This window comes from Chionomys nivalis, chromosome 6 (genome assembly GCF_950005125.1).
Source record: "Chionomys nivalis chromosome 6, mChiNiv1.1, whole genome shotgun sequence".
Lineage (NCBI taxonomy): Eukaryota > Metazoa > Chordata > Mammalia > Rodentia > Cricetidae > Chionomys > Chionomys nivalis.
Window position 1 is genome coordinate 39346628 of NC_080091.1, and position 16182 is coordinate 39362809.

Below are 16182 nucleotides of genomic sequence, written 5' to 3' on the forward strand. Positions count from 1 at the left end.
TTTTTTTTTTTTTTTTTTTTTTTTGGATTTTTAAGAGACAGGGTTTCTCCGTAGCCTTTTGGTTCCTGTCCTGGAACTAGCTCTTGTAGACCAGGCTGGCCTCGAACTCACAGAGATCCGCCCGAGTGCTGGGATTAAAGGCCACTGAATTCTTTTTTTTTTTTTTGGTTTTTCGAGGCAGGGTTTCTCTGTAGCTTTGGTGCCTGTCCTGGAACTAGCTCTTGTAGACCAGGCTGGCCTCGACTCACAGAGATCCGCCCGCCTCTGCCTCCCGAGTGCTGGGATTAATGGCCTGCGCCACCACCGCCCGGGGGCCACTGGATTCTTGAGCCTGCTTCCTGTTTGCAAGATCCCAAGGGCCCAAAAGGCTAAATTTACTCCACTGCCTGTTCCGCCTATCATGTTTCTGCCAAACTTTCAAAAGAGTTTAGCTTTTGAGTACATGTATGTCCTCTTAAAAAGATGCCGTCTTTTTTGGGCTCCTGTTGGGGGAACAAACAGGTTTTGTAAGATCAGCAGTATTAAGGTTTAGAGAGCTCTCAACTTTCCAAGTCTTAAAGGCACTATATACCTTTAAGAGAAAATCTGTATTCTAGAATGCCTTTAATTTTTAGCAGTTTGCCATCATGAGAGGAAGTTACTCAGATCCCACTCTGTTCAACAAGCCTGTCCTGAGCATTTCAGTAACTATTCTATCCAGAGCAGAAGGCAGGAAGTACTACTCCCCCCACCCCCCAAGACAGGTAGTTCCTTATCTGTTTCACCCAGCCTTACCCAGCACAAGGGAACAAGTACATGGGCAGCTTTCACTAATTGTTCCAAGTCCTCCTAGCCTCCACATTTTAGGCTGTCCTGACTCAAACGCCACCTATCAGGCCATCTGAAAAGTGGCGATTCCCATGTTCCCTACCTCACCCTACTCACTTACCTCAACCTGATCACTAAACAGATGGTCTCGCACCCACTATAAAAAGAATATAGCCTGCAGGGTCATCTGCTGTGGCTGTTACAGAATCTACAGGTAGTCAGATGTCAAGCAGCTACACTGACATGTAACCAGGTCCCATACCTGTCAAAGTCCCCTCACAGATGAAATGTGTAGGTACTTAACAGGTCAAGTGTCTGTACTTGGCACTACCCAGCAGATCTGGGCATGGTTCTCTTACCAAAGGGAGATGTCATTCCCGTATGCCATGCAAGTGCTTCAGGGACAAAAGAAAAGCTTGCCCTGACCATCCCACTACAAAGTATAGGGCAATGTTACAAATCAGTTAAAACATCTTTATTTTTGCAATTATCATTCCATACAAAAGCAATAGAAATGCAAATATTGACAAGTTTACAATTGAATACATGAACAGAGTATCTGTACACATTATCATTTACAGCAATATTACATGGTAAATTTACTGATCATAAAAAAAAATCTTCCTCAACTCTCAGAGCACACGCTAAGATCCTACATCGCACTAGTGCTTTTCCAAGTTCCAAATTAACACTATATAACTTACATAAAGCCCACTAATATAACAGCTTAACATTTATGTTCAGAGCGCTATGACAGAAAACTACATTCACATTGATAAAAGACCAGAAAATAAGTTTTTACAAAGTCACTGGAGCTGCCTGACTGAGAGAATACTTCATCACTTACCAATAAAGACAGCTGACTCGAGATTGGTCCCATAAACACAAGGTTAAAATTTACTGTCAACCCATCAAAAAGTGGCAACTGAAGTCTCAAGTTCTCGTGGAAAACAAGTATCCTGTTGTCTAACTTGGGGACGAGGGAGATAATAGGGTTCAGTCTTCACCAAATTTAGCTTCATTTACAATTTAAAACATGTGTAACACTCACCATACATAAAAATAAGACAATAAAAACAATTCATCGTGAGAAAATAAACTCTTTAACAGAGAAAACAAATACAAATGCACAGAGTTCATGCTTAGCCAGTCTTCCAGATGGCCAGGCAGCGCCAAGTATTTCCAAGAGTTGCCACCAGGTGGCAGGTAACTCATGGCAGAGAAGTCTTTCAAGGGTTCAGTTAAGCAAGCATCCAATCAAACTCATCCTCCACTTGGCAGTCTACATGTCTGACTTTGGTGGGTGTGCCAGCATACATATCCTAGAAAACAGAGGCCATCACACCTATCAACTCATCACACAGGTTTCCTTTTAAGTTTCCAAGCCCACTTGTGCTTGCCCAGCAGCAAGATAAAAGCAAAGAAAACCAGCATCATTTTGCCCCTTCTATAGTGTATTTTATTGTATATTACTCCCAGCTCGCCACAACCACATTGTACAGCGTAAAAAAGAACAATAAACCTGAGAGTATCTGGAGTGGCACAGCTGGGAGTCAGGATAATGCAATCATCCTTGTATAAATATATTCAACCACAGCATAGGAATAGCTTATAATAGCTTATGACTGATTGCCACTTCAGATCTTAGATATTTACATATGTAAACAGTGGAAGGTCTCCACAAAAATAAAGAGATCTTTTTATTGTAAATTATATAAATACAGAAAGATCTGAATGAATGTACCAGGTCATTAACTACTGAATCAGAGATAAGGCAATTCTGTATAGCTCAGTTTATTAGAGGTAGAGCAGGGGAACCCTCACTGCATAATCCCGGCAGCCTGGCAATTACTACAAAGACCAGGCTGGCCTCAAACTTAGAGATATGCATGCCTCTGCCTCCTAAATGCTAGGATTCAAATAGTCTAACCCCCCACCCCATCCCCAGTCATAACCAATAGGTTTTGGGGTTTTGTTTTATTTTTTCAAGACAGGGTTTCTAACAAATCTGGCTGTCCTGGAACTCACTCTATACACCAGGCTGGCCTCTAACTCACATCTCAAATGCTGGGATTAAAGGTGTATGCCACCACCACCTGGCTAACCTATGGGTTTTGAAATAGGATCTTGTGTAGTTCAGGCTAGCCTTCAATCTCTGATCTTCCTGCCACCACCTCACATGAGCTGAGGTTACATGCACCAGCACAACTAGCTTTAAAATTTGCAACTTTAAAACTATTTTCTGGGCCAAGCAAATCCCAGTGCACAGAAGGCAGCAACACGAGGATCTCTGTGAGCTGAAGATCAGTCTAGTTTACCTAGTGAGCTCTAGGACAGCCAGAACTGTAAAGAGATCTTGTCTCAGACACCAGTAGCTCACCACTGAAAGGGGTGACTAAAGGCAGAATGAGTCAAAAGCCCAACTGAGGTCAAATGCTCAGAATCCAATGTGATCAATTTGGTATTTCTTAATGGGAAAAAAATCCCCTTTTCATAAACATTATAATCAAACTTCAGTTATAACCTTAGTATGTAAAGTTGTATGTATTCTCAAGTGACTTAAAACACCCAAGCTGAATGCCAGGCAGTGGTAGCGTGGTAATGCATGCCTTTAATCCCAGCACTCAAGAAGCAGAGGCAGACAGTGAGTTCAAGGCCAGTCACCTCTCTAGCTCTTTTCTGAATCATGGTATTTGAAGGAACCCGTTTCTGCGGGGCAGTGGTGGCCCACACCTTTAATCCCAACCTCAGGAGGCAGAGGCAGGTGGATCTCTGAGTTTGAGGCCAGCCTGGTCTACAAGAACTAGTTCCAGGACAGGCTCAAAGCTACAGAGAAACCCTTTCTCAAAAACAAAACCAAAAAACTAAAACCAAAAACCACCCAAGCTGAAAAAGCCAGGTGGTGGCGGCACACACCTTTAATACCAGCACTCGGGACTTCGAGGCTAGCCTGGTCTACAAGAGCTAGTTTCCAGAACAGACTCCAAAGCTAGAGATCCCATCTAAAAACTAGGGGGAAAAACAAAGGAAAAAAAAAGCCACAAAACAAAACAACAGCCGGGCAGTGGTGGCGCACGCCTTTAATCCCAGCACTCGGGAGGCAGAGGCAGGCGGATCTCTGTGAGTTCGAGACCAGCCTGGTCTACAAGAGCTAGTTCCAGGACAGGCTCCAAAACCACAGAGAAACCCTGTCTCGAAAAACAAACAAAACAACAACAACAACAACAAAAAACCACCCAAGCTGAGACACAAAACTGAAGGAAGTACTTACAAAATTATCCTGTGAACTTGTCTGGGACTCAGAGCTGCTTTCTGTGAATTCTGTCTCCATTTCCCCAAGATCTACAGGTTGTCTGAGAAATGAAATTTAACAAGCATGTCAGTCACCTGCTACTAACAGAAAATGAGAATTCAAAGTTTGCTCACTAAAACCAAACGCCACCCACATCACAGTACGTGTGTATTGTCATCAAGGTCAACTTTCAGTCACATTTGCCAAAATTTAATTCCAGAACAATCAACCCAACATAGAAAGCTGACAGCAACATATGAAAGACCTGCCTGGCTCTCAGATGACCAGAATCTGACAATCTGTGCTGCTATTCATACACACCTATAAATATCCTGTTTTATTTTTGAGACAAAGTTTTCTGTGTAGCTCTGGTTGTGCTGGAACTCACTCCTGGCCCTGTAAACATTCTTTTTTGTTTTTTTTTTCGAGACAGGGTTTCTGTGTAGCTTTGGAGCCTGTCCTGTCCTGGAACTAGCTCTTGTAGACCAGGCTGGCCCCGAACTCACTGGATCTGCCTGAGTCTGCCTCCCGAGTGCTGGGATTAAAGGCATGCGCCACCACCGCCCGGCCCTGTAAACATTCTTGCAAAGTAGCAAGACCTTGGGCTGGAGAGATGGCTCAGTGGTTAAGAGCATTGCCTGTTCTTCCAAAGGTCCTGAGTTCAATTCCCGGCAACCGCATGGTGGCTCGCAAAGTAAAGTAGCAAGACCAATTTTCTGTGATGAGCAGAAAGGAATGCTGCTGAGTATGGTAGTACCATACCTCAACACCTCAACCTTTTCAAGTTGAACCTGTGATACAGAGTTAAGACCCTGATCAAACCACCAAAAATGGTAGTGGCTCAGTATATACAGTGCTTGCCCAGCATGCATGAGGGCCCTGGACTACCCAAGAACCTTTCAGAGTCAAATGGGGACAGGCCATGGTGGTGCTCACCTTTAATCTCAACACTCGGGGGAATGGGAGTTCAAGGCCCACATGGTCTAACTTCAAGCTCCAGGACAGACAGGACTATACAGAGACACTATCTCAAAAATCAACCAAAACCCCTCAAATACGGTTGGAGAGATGGCTCAGTGGAAAGTGTTTATGTGGCATAAGGTCCTAATTGTGGATTCCCAAAATCCATATCAAAGAAAGCTCACAGGTCACCTGGCCCACACAGTAACAAACATAACAGAAGACCCTGTCTCAAACAAGGCAGAAAGGACTGAAATCCACGGTTGTCCTCTGACCTGCACACACACAGCTAATGCCCTAAACTGTTTTCTGGCTCCAAAAGACTAAATCCAGCACAGGGAATGAGCTCTTCCCTGGCATCCACAACTCTGCAATATAATGAAAAGTGGAGGCTTGTTTGTCCGTTTTCTTGACAACTTCCAGGATAATCTGCCACTGTGATAGAGAAAACATACATTTCTTGCAAATCACATCCTTCTTCAGCAGGAGGATCCCAAAAATGCAGAGCCACCTTCCAGAGTTTGATCTGCTGATCCCATGACCGCCGACTATACTTCTTAAATTTGTTAGGAGTTCTGGGATGGATTCCAGGTTGTCGCAGGTGTCTGTAGGACATAAGATTGCCTCAGTACAAGTCATTCATATCTCTACAGTAGCTAAGACTAAGCACACTTTGAGGTTAAAATTTAACAACTTGGATTCCATTTATTTATTTATTTGTTTGTTTGTTTATTTATTTTTAAGAGGCATGGTCTTTCTATGCACTCACTACATACAAACTGGTCTCAAACTCAGAGATCCTCGAGTCTCTGAGTTCTGAGATTAAAGGCATGCATCACCACACCCAGTAGTATCTCAACCAGGCATGAACTGGTATTCCCAGCACTTAGGAGGCTGGGGCAGGAGTATGGTAAACGAGGCCACCCAGAAAGACCTCTTTGAATCTTACTATTACTTTGGAACTCACGTTTTAATCCTAATGTTGCCCAAAAGACAAAAAAAACAAAAACAAAAACAAAAAAACACTATATCCCTTTGTGTGTCTGTTCAAGAGAACAATAAAAGCAAGAATGTGCTGTTTAAACAGTAATGGCAAATTTTTCTGTAATTATACACTAAAAAAGATGGTTCAGTAGTTAAGAGCACCTGTTACTCTTGCAGACAATCTTCTTAGGACCCACATGGTGGCTCAAAAACATTTTAGGGTTCTGGCTTTTGCAGGCACCGGTATGCACATAGTATACTGTGCATACACGCAGACAAAACATTTATACACATTAAACCCCCCCCACCGGACAGGTTTTTCTCTGTGCAGCCCTGGCTATCCTAGAATGCACTCTGTAGACCAGGCTGGCCTGGAACTCAGAGATCAGTCTGCCTCTGCCTCCCAAGGACTGGGATTAAAAGCATGAGCCACCACAACACAGCCACATAAACATGTTAATTAAAACAAACAAAAATATATTATCACGCCCAGCTCTCCAATTAAATAAATATATTCTTTAACTTGAATTTATCTTCCTATTGTGCATTTTAATAACTACGTACCTTATAAAACATTGGGCAATGGTAGTGCATGCTTTTAATCCCAGCACTTGGGACACAGAGGCAGGTGGGTCTGAGTTTGAGGCCAGCCTGGGCTACAAAGCTAGTTGTAGGACAGGCTCTAAAGCTACAGAGAAACTCTGTCTCAAAAAACCAAAACCAAAAAATCTACTTTTTCAGTCCTGAGGATAAAATGCTAAAATGTTATCTAATAGTCAAAGCTATGAAAATGATTTAAGTTCTTATGAGTCCTATTAAATACTTCCTAGAAGGTATGTCTAACAGGTACAATGTTATTGGGTAGGACCAAGACAGGTCTATGTGACAACAGTACCTGGGGACCTCTTTAATATATCGATCATAGGCAATAGTGTTCTTCCCATAGTTGATCTGCTTTTGTCTTCTCATCAAGACACTTTCATCTGTCTCCACATCAGCTGGTACTGAAGACACAGACTCCTTTGAATCAGAACTGAAAAGAATGAAAGCCTTGGTAAGATCACTGTGCCAGAACAGTGATTTCAAATGATACGACTCCTGCGAAAACCAATCTATACTATAGAAATTTCCAGTACACAGCAGGAAAGAAAATTACCAGTAAATGTTACTGGGACAACAAGCCCCTTAATATTTCCACAGGCAAATTCAAAATGTTTCAGCACGTACCTTCCTGATGATGACTTTCTCTCTCTTCCAAAATCATTTATGAGTAGTTTTCTCTTGTATCTGAGAACAAAATAAAACGTTATTTTTAAAAGGACAAAACACATAAACAAAAATTAGTGCTCTAGGGGCTGGAGAGAGGGCTCAGTGGTTAAGAGCACTGGCTGCTCTTCCAGAGGACCTGGTTTCAATTCCCTGCAACCACATGGCAGCTCACAACTGTCTGTAACTCAAGTTCCAGTGGATCTGATTCCCTCAAACACCAATGAACAGAAAAGTAAAACTAACTAAATAAATAAATAAGTAAAAATAGTGCCTCTAAAACAAGAACAAAGCCTTTTTCCTGCATAGCATAGTTTGGGAATGGGAGACTGTTAAGTCTGAGGTTAGCCTGGGCTTATTAGCCCCTGACTATAAAAACTTTAGGAGGTTGGGTTAGATGGAACAGGAGATGAACTATTTTTTCTTTTTATTTCTAAAAAATGTTTTTTGGGGGGGGCTGGAGACAATGCATGTCTCAGCAGTTAGGATCACTTGGCTGCTCTTCCAGAGGACTCAGGTTCTATTCCAGCACCCATATGGTGACTAACTCCAGCACAAGGGAGATCTGATGCCCTCCTCTGCTTCTATGGACACTAAGCACACACACAGGGCACAAAGACATACACACAGGCAAAACATCCATATACAAAAGAATTTTGAGCTACCAACAGCTGTGAGCTTCCATGTGAGTGTTAGAAACCAAACCTGGGTCCTCTGCAAGAGCAGTTTAAATGCTCTTAACTACTAAGCCATCATCACTTTAGCCCAATTTAAAAATAAATTGTAAAAAGACTGTATGTGTTTGTGCATGTATGCCACAGCACACATGCAGAAGTCAGAGGACAACTTGTAAGAGCCAATTCTCTCCTTTCATTATCTAAGCTCTGAGAGTCAAATTCATTTCATCAGACTTAGACACAAATTTTACTTACTGAACCATCTCACTGGCCCAGCATTATTTCTTTTTAGAGTCTATTCTTTTGTAATTTGTTTCAGGAAAAAAAACTCAAAAAAAAAAAATTAAATAAAAAATTAAAACCGGGGGGGAAAAAAAACAGAAAAAAACAAAAACAAACAAAACAAAACACCTCCAAAACTGTCTTTTCTGTGTTACATACAGTGCATGCTCATGGAGGCCATAAAATCTCAAGAGCCAGACTGGAGAGTTGGTTCAGAGGTTTTAAGAGCACTGGCTGCTCTTCCAGAGGTCCTGAGTTCAATTCTCAGCAACCACACGGAGGCTCACAACCATCTGTAATGAGATCGGGTGCCCTCTTCTGGCCTGCATGTCTACCTACAAGCAGAACACTATACATACTAAATAATTTTTTTTAATATTTATTTATTATATTATGTGTATAGCATTCCTTCCACGTGTGCCTGCAAGTCAGAAGGGGGTGCCAGGTCTCATTATAGATGGCTGTAAGCCACCATGTGGTTGCTGGGAATTGAACTCAGGACCTCTGGAAGAGCAGTCAGTGCTCTTAACCTCTGAGCCATCTCTCCAGCCCCCACTAAATAATTTAAAAAAAAAAAAAAAAAAAAAAAACTCAAGAGCCATCCCACCCACTTTGTTTTTGGTACTAGGTCTCTCATGGACCTTGGGCTTGTTAAATCAGCTAGACTGAGTGGCCAGCAACTTCAGAGATCCTCCTACCTTTGCATGCCCAGTACAGGGATTACAAGCATGTACCACTTCACACGGCTTCTTTACAAGGGTTCTGGGGACCTAACTCATGCCCTATATGCAAGGCAAACACTTTACTAAGCTCTAGTTTAGCCCTACCTTTCTTCTTCTTCTTCTTCTTTTTTTTTTTTTAAGGTAAAGTCTAAGTTGCCTAGCCTGGCTTTGATATCAGCTGGTCTATTTTTATTTACATCATTTCAGAAGATATAATGAAACACTGTCTTCAATAACAAGAGTTTGAGGTCAAACCATTAAAAAAAAAGTAAGAAATTGGGATTAAGGTTTAAGTGCTACAACCTTTAGTAAGCTCTCATTCTTCTAGTTATTTTCTGGGATTTCTTTTCTTTCTTTCCTTTTTTATGGGTGTGTGTATGTGAGACAGCTTCTACAGGTAACCCTGGCTATGCTGGAACTTATTATAGACCAGACTGGCCTGAACTCAAGCTATCCACCTGTTTCCCCAATGCTGCGTTAAAGGTGTGTGCAACTACACCCAGCTAATTTCTGGGAATCTTTTTATTTTTTTTTGGTTTTTCGAGACAGGGTTTCTCTGTGGCTTTGGAGCCTGTCCTGGAACTCCCTTTGTAGCCCAGGCTGGCCTCGAACTCACAGAGATCCGCCTGCCTCTGCCTCCCGAGTGCTGGGATTAAAGGCGTGCGCCACCACCGCCCAGCTCTGGGAATCTTATAAACAAGACTAAGTCGTAGAGTCTATCAGCTATCTTTCAGGCACTTTCTGTTTTACTGACACAAGGTCTCTCCATGAACCCAGAGCTCAAGGTTCAGCTAGCGTCTATCACATTTTTACTTGTGTTTGTGTGTGGGTTCTAGTGTGCTATCAACATAAGGGAGGTGAGAGGACAACCTGTAGGAGCTGGTTCCCAGGAAATAAACTTGGGTCATTGGGAGGTCATTTGCTGGGCTTGATCTGTTGCCACTGGGAATTTCATTTTCTGCTTCCCAAGTGTCCTAGGATTATAGGAAAGCCACTATGCCCACCCAGCTTTTATGCAGGTGCTAGAGATCCCAAGTCCAGGCCTCATTCTTATGCAAACATTCCATCCACTCACTGAACCATCTCCCCCACCTCCCATTCTGCCAGGTACACCTCAGGAAACCCCACCCCATGATCTTTTAAATTCTTTAGTAATCCTTTGAAAATAATCCTACGTCACCAAAATCCTATATAATTACCATTAAGACAACAAAACATGACTCCATTGAAAAGCTCTGAGATATTCAAACTCTGAGATATTTACTTTCTTTCCCAGCATCTTTCTAGTAACCCTTGTACTTAAAATCTGTATTAGAAATGTCTCTTAAGAACCTCAGACTCTGCTTCATACGGGCTCATTCTGAAATTCTTTTTTCTGGCAAAGCCAGGGATCTGGTTTTACCTGAGTGGTAGTCCCTAAAACATAAGGCAACCGCGCAGGCTGCTATGGGTAACAATGTAGACTGGTTTCTTTTTTTTTTTTTTTTTTTGGTTTTTGAGACAGGGTTTCTCTGTGGTTTTGGAGCCTGTCCTGGAACTAGCTCTTGTAGACCAGGCTGGTCTCAAACTCACAGAGATCTGCCTGCCTCTGCCTCCCAAGTGCTGGGATTAAAGGCGTGCGCCACCACCGCCCGGCTTGGACTGGTTTCTTTTGTTTGTTTTTTGTTTTTCTTTTCTTCTAGACAGGGTTTCTGTCTAGTCCTGGAGTTACCCTGCAGCCCAGGCTTATAAGTGTGCACCACTACCATCACCAAACTTGAACTGGTTTCTTTACAATGACAACCAAGTAAGTACGTACTCTTGTCAGAGAACATATAAGACCTTGGATTCAACCACCAGCATTGCCAAAAACAAAAATTAAAACCTTCTAGAACTGGGGAGGTAAATCCATGAATAAAGAGTTTTCGTCACATAAATGGGAGGGCTAGAATTTGGGTCCACACCACCCGCATAAAATCCTGGGTCGGCCGGGCGGTGGTGGCGCACGCCTTTAATCCCAGCACTCGGGAGGCAGGGCAGGCGGATCTCTGGGAGTTCAAGGCCAGCCTGGTCTACAAGAGCTAGTTCCAGGACGGGCACCAAAACTACAGAGAAACCCTGTCTCGAAAAACCAAAAAAAAAAAAAAAAATCCTGGGTGGGTGTGGGTGGTACACCCCTAATTCCGTGCTTGAAAGGCAGACACATGGGATCCCCAAGCTAAACTGGCTAGGTAAAATAACCAAATTATCAAGTTCTGAGTTCAGTAAGACCAGCTCTGTTACAGAGCAATTTGAGGGAGACACATGACAGCAACCTCTGACCTCAACATACAGCACATGTGAACACACTTGCACACTCATTCACATATCCACATATTAACATGAAGAGAAAGCACCCATCGCCGCAATTCACAGCACCTCCCTTTTCCATAAAGACAGTGGTAGATCTCAAACTAGGAAGCACTCATTTAGAAGGGCATCTCACATACAAAAAAAACAAATAAAAAACCCTGGGCCTTACCCATCAGTAGGTCAAGGAATCTGCAAATCATTTTTTTTGGGGGGGGTGGGGGGTGGGGGGGTGGTATTTGAGACAAGGTTTCTCAATAGCTATGGAGTCAATCCTGGAACTTAATTTGTAGACTAGGCTGACCTTGAACTCAGAGATCTGCCTGCCTCTGCCTCCCAAGTGCCGGGAATTAAAGTCAAGTGCCACCATCACCCAGCCTCAAATATGTATTTCTAACAAGTTCCCAAGAGATGCTATGCTAGTCTAAGGACTAGATTTTCAATAAATCCAGGAATTCATCATGCTAGGTAAACTCATTACCACAGAGCAACAATACAATTCCTAGAGCAGATTTTTTTTTTTTTTGGTTTGCTTTGTTTTGGTTTTTCGAGACAGGGTTTTTCCCTTGTAACTGTCTAGCTCTTGTAGACCAGGTTGGCCTTGAACGCAAGAGATCCGCCAGCTTCTGTCCCCTGAGTGCTGGGATTGAAGGAGTGTGCGGCTTTGGAGCCTGTCCTGGAACTAGCTCTGTAGACCAGGCTGGTCTCGAACTCACAGAGATCCACCTGCCTCTGCCTCCCGAGTGCTGGGATTAAAGGCATGCGCCACCATCGCCCGGCATAAAGAGCAGATTTTTTAGAAACATTATTCTAAGACATTCTATGAAAAAAGTAATTGAAAAAGACACACAAAATATTAAAGTGTGTACCTTGCAATCTCTTTGTTAACTCTGGTCCTCATTTCATCTTCTTCAACTGCACTTGCCCAGTCAGAACATCTAGAACGGGGCTTAGGGCCTTCAGGAGTTGTAAAGCTACAATGAAGGAAAAAGCATTTAAATGAGTGCTTTATCTCAGTTTCTGAGGAAAGAGTATGACACTGCTTTGGCAAGGAAACAGGTGCGTTTAGGCAATTTCTCAAAGTCTTCTGGACGTCAGACAGCCACCCACCCACTGAGTCAGTGCTGGACTATGGGAACCGTCTACTGAGAAAGGAGAGGTAAATAAATGGTCAGTACCAAGAAGAGAACCAGCTACGGAACTTGACTTTTTGTTCTCAAAACAGTCTCACCATATAGTCTTGAAAACTCCCCTGCCTCAGCTATCTCGTAAGTGCTGAAAAGACACTGTTAGTGACGATACCTGGCTCCACTAGCTGTAAACGAGGTATTCTAGAATTTTTTTTTCTTTTTTGAGACAGAGTTTCTCTGCATAACAGTCCTGAAACTCACTCTATAGACCAGGCTGGCCTTGAACTTGCAGAGATCCACCTGCCTCTGCCACCTGAGTGCCAGGATTAAAAGCATGTATACCAAGTTCTGCTTGCAGGTCAGAAGAGGGCACCAGATTTCATTACAGATGGCTGTGAGCCACCATGTGGTTGCTGGGAATTAAACTCAGGACCTCAGGAAAAACAGCCTGTGCTCTTAACCTCTGAGCCCATTATTATGTATTTTTAAGATTCCAAATAGCAAAATGCATAATGCTAAACACTGTAACCAACCCAGTGAGATTCCAACAAAACAGATGAAGTTTACCTTACAGATACACAAGACTCACAGCACTTATAGATACCACAATTACAATGTGGAAAAGGTGAGAATGAGTCTTGTGGATATAATTTTTTTTTTTTTGAGAGGATCACCAGGCTGGTCTTGAACTCAGCCTACTGCCTCTGCCTCTCAAGTGCTGGAGTTAAAGTCATGTGCCACCATGCCTGGGGCTCTAACTTTTATTTTACTAAGAATTAGTCTACCATGACAGGCAGTGGTGGTGCACACAGAGTTCTAGGACAGTCAAAGCAACACAGAGAAACCCTGTCTCAAAAACAAACAAAGGAGCTGGAGTGATTGTTTAAGTGGTTAAGAGCACTGGCTGCTCTTTCCAGAGGTTCTGAGTTCAGTTTCCAGCAACCACAAGGTGGCTCACAACCATCTATCATGGGATCTGACTCTTTCTTCTGGTGCGCATGAAGAGCATTCATACACATAAAATACATGAATAAACAAATCTCTTTAAAAAAAAAAAAACAAATACAAAGGCCAATGAGCAGAAGCCTTCCTGCCACTGGTACAATGAAGTGGACAAGTGGTGACCTATGAACCAGGGGTCCTGATACCATGACCTAGAGAATTTAGGATTCTAACTTTTGGGGCTGTAGATGGCTCAGCAACTAAAAATGCTTGTTGTTCTTTTAGAGGACATGGTTCAGCACACACGACAACTCACAATCACCCATAAATCCCATTTCAGGGAATCCAATGCCCCTTTCTCCATAGGCACCAGGCACACGTTGTATACTTTATATGATAAAACACTCATATACATAAATAAATCTAGTCTGGGATAGTAGCAGATGCCTTTAATCCTAACACTTGAGAGGCAGGTGGACCCAAGCTCAAGGCCAGCCTGATCTACCTAGTGAGTTCCATGACAGACTTTTCTCTAATAAGTAAATAACCTAACATTTTTGTCTTCAGATAACTAAGACCATGACAGGGCTCAAATCATCTCAATAAGGTTTTCTGTTTTCAATAAGACCAAGATAACCCAGGCTAGTCTCAAATTCACTACAGATCCTGAACTTTTGATCCTCTTGCTTCTACTCCCTGAACACTACTGGGATTAGATACATAGAGTGTCACCTCCCCCTTTACCTACCTTAGGGCTGTCCTCTGCTATACTCCCAGAACTAATCCACAATCTTCAAGCATGTGCTGGTGACTCACATTACACCTGACAGCCTCCCCAAACTTAGGCAGATTCCCTCCCAAGAGAGATCTGCCCACCCATGGCTGCAGCTACCCTGGAGATTGACTGGAGTCAGAGATGGTCAAGTGTTTCAAACAGTCTGACTCTTTCAAATAAATTATTTTTGTTTCATATATACTCATGTCTTGCCTGCATGTATGTCTTGTGAAGATGCCAGATCCCCTGAAACTGGAGTTACAGGCAGTTATGAGCTGCCATGTGGATGCTGGGAATTGAACCCAGTTTCTCTGGAAGAGCAGCCAGTGCTCGGATCTGCCTTCTCTGTCCTCGATCAGTATTGCCTGTGTATCCAGAAGTCTAAATTCCACACCACCCTCATTACTCCGAGTTAAGTCGCCATGTCCCTTCACTGGGTTCAGCAGCCCGTCCTCATCTTCCCTTCCAGTCAGCTGGCTAGAGGGCATCTATCCCTACAGAAAGGCATGTCCAAACTCTGAGATCACTTTCCTCTTCAGTCATCACACAAAGGTTCTCCCAGACAGCACTTCCCTGAGCAGCCCACATCGGCAGCTTACACTTCAGACACTCCTGGTGTCTCTAAATTACTATTTTACTTGTTGGCACACCTCTGTGAGGCTACCGAGAGACCTCATTGACTTCAGCATGGCCTCACTTTAAAAACAAACAAAACACCTAAACCCCGTGGCAAAAGCTTATCAGATGGAAGGGACCCAGGTACGTCGCAAAGAATGAGTGATCCCGGAATTCAACTTTGGTTTGCATCTGGCTTTCACTCAGGTATTAAAACCTAATTTTTTTCTGTTTCTGTCGCCCGTTGTGTGTGTGTGTGTGTGCGCGCGCACACACACACACACACACACGGCGGGTGTCGAAACATTTTAACAAGGTGTTCAAATAGTAGTGCCTGATACTATACGCGAAGACTATAAAGGCTCCCCGACTCCGGATAAAACCAGTTTTGCTGCCACCTATCAGTTACTGCTAAGATGCTTCGATAACTGAGTAAAAATGAAAAGAACCCAGAAGCACCTAAATTATCCCAACGTCTAAAAAGCGAGTGCAATGGGATGAGGGTCCCTTGGCCCTCCTCCAGACCCACCTAGTGACCAACCAGTTTGCACCCGGCCAGGGCCCACCTTTCAGGTCGACGGTCCGCAATCTGGCGCTCGCTTTCCTCGGAGTCCTCGGGCTTCCGGTCCCCTCCGTCCGCTCTGCGCTTCCGTCCGAGGCTCCATCTCGCAGGGGACCGCGGGCTGAGGACATAGACTGCAGTCAGTGGGCGGGGCCCCGCAAGCCCGGGTGGTTCAGGGACCCCAGCCTCACAGACAACCCGAAACGGAAGACTTGTAGACCGCACGCCCGCTTACCTTGCACCGCCGTCGCGGCGGCTCCCATACCGGGGTGGGCTTCGAGGTCTGCAGGCCATGGCGGCAGAGAGCCAGAGAGCGGTTCAGCAGCACTGACCTCCCTCGGCGACGGCGCTGACGAGGTCTGAGCTAGTCTTGCCCAACCGCCCTTAAGAGCGCAGCGGCCCCGCCCCTCGGCAACTCCCGCGCGCGCGCGGGGTCGGACGAAACCATTGGGCGTCGCCCTGTAGGGGAGTCCTTCTCGGCTCTGCGCGCCCCGTTGGCGGACCCGGCTCCGACCTAAGCCTCGAAACTGCAGCAGTCGCCAAACTCCAACGCCTGATGCAGTCGCCCAGAAGGGCGGGAAAAATGCGACAGCCCGACTAAAGTGGAAAGGAGCTGGCGGCCCCCGACAGCCTTCCAGGAGGCTGGCGCTGTGGCTGCAGCGTCTCTGATTGGTTGCGTCTTCGCGGGCCCAAGGAGTATTGGCGGGAGATTGGGCAGTGCGCGCCACCTGCCAGTCAAAGTGGGCAGGTGTGGCCAAGTCGCTGGTGTGGGCCGGAAGGCGGAAGACGTAGACCTAGTCCGGGACCGGCCCCTCCTACCCGCCTCCACAATACTCCCGG

The 16182-nt window shown here is 44.4% G+C and overlaps 1 protein-coding gene across 1 annotated transcript; it reads right to left on the bottom strand.

The window, feature by feature from the left end:
• Window positions 1-1290: 1290 nt before the first annotated feature.
• Window positions 1291-15949, bottom strand: Slbp (stem-loop binding protein). Its single transcript, XM_057772198.1, has 8 exons — window positions 15578-15949; window positions 15347-15463; window positions 12188-12292; window positions 7271-7330; window positions 6939-7076; window positions 5515-5664; window positions 4079-4160; window positions 1291-2129 (listed from the first exon to the last, which is right to left on the bottom strand). The coding sequence occupies exons 1-8, from the start codon at window positions 15634-15636 to the stop codon at window positions 2049-2051; spliced, it is 792 nt and encodes a 263-aa protein (XP_057628181.1). The 5' UTR covers window positions 15637-15949; the 3' UTR covers window positions 1291-2048.
• Between the last annotated feature and the right edge of the window lie 233 nt (window positions 15950-16182).

Bases quoted from the DNA above. Each gene is read 5' to 3' on its own strand.
- Slbp (XM_057772198.1), bottom strand. From the start codon at position 15,636: ATGGCCTGCAGACCTCGAAGCCCACCCCGGTATGGGAGCCGCCGCGAC. The intron at 15,464-15,577 runs GTAAGCGGGCGT...CTATGTCCTCAG, and splicing joins CGCCGCGACGGCGGTGCAAG to CCCGCGGTCCCCTGCGAGAT. The intron at 12,293-15,346 runs GTGGGCCCTGGC...CCTTCATTGTAG, and splicing joins GCGGACCGTCGACCTGAAAG to CTTTACAACTCCTGAAGGCC.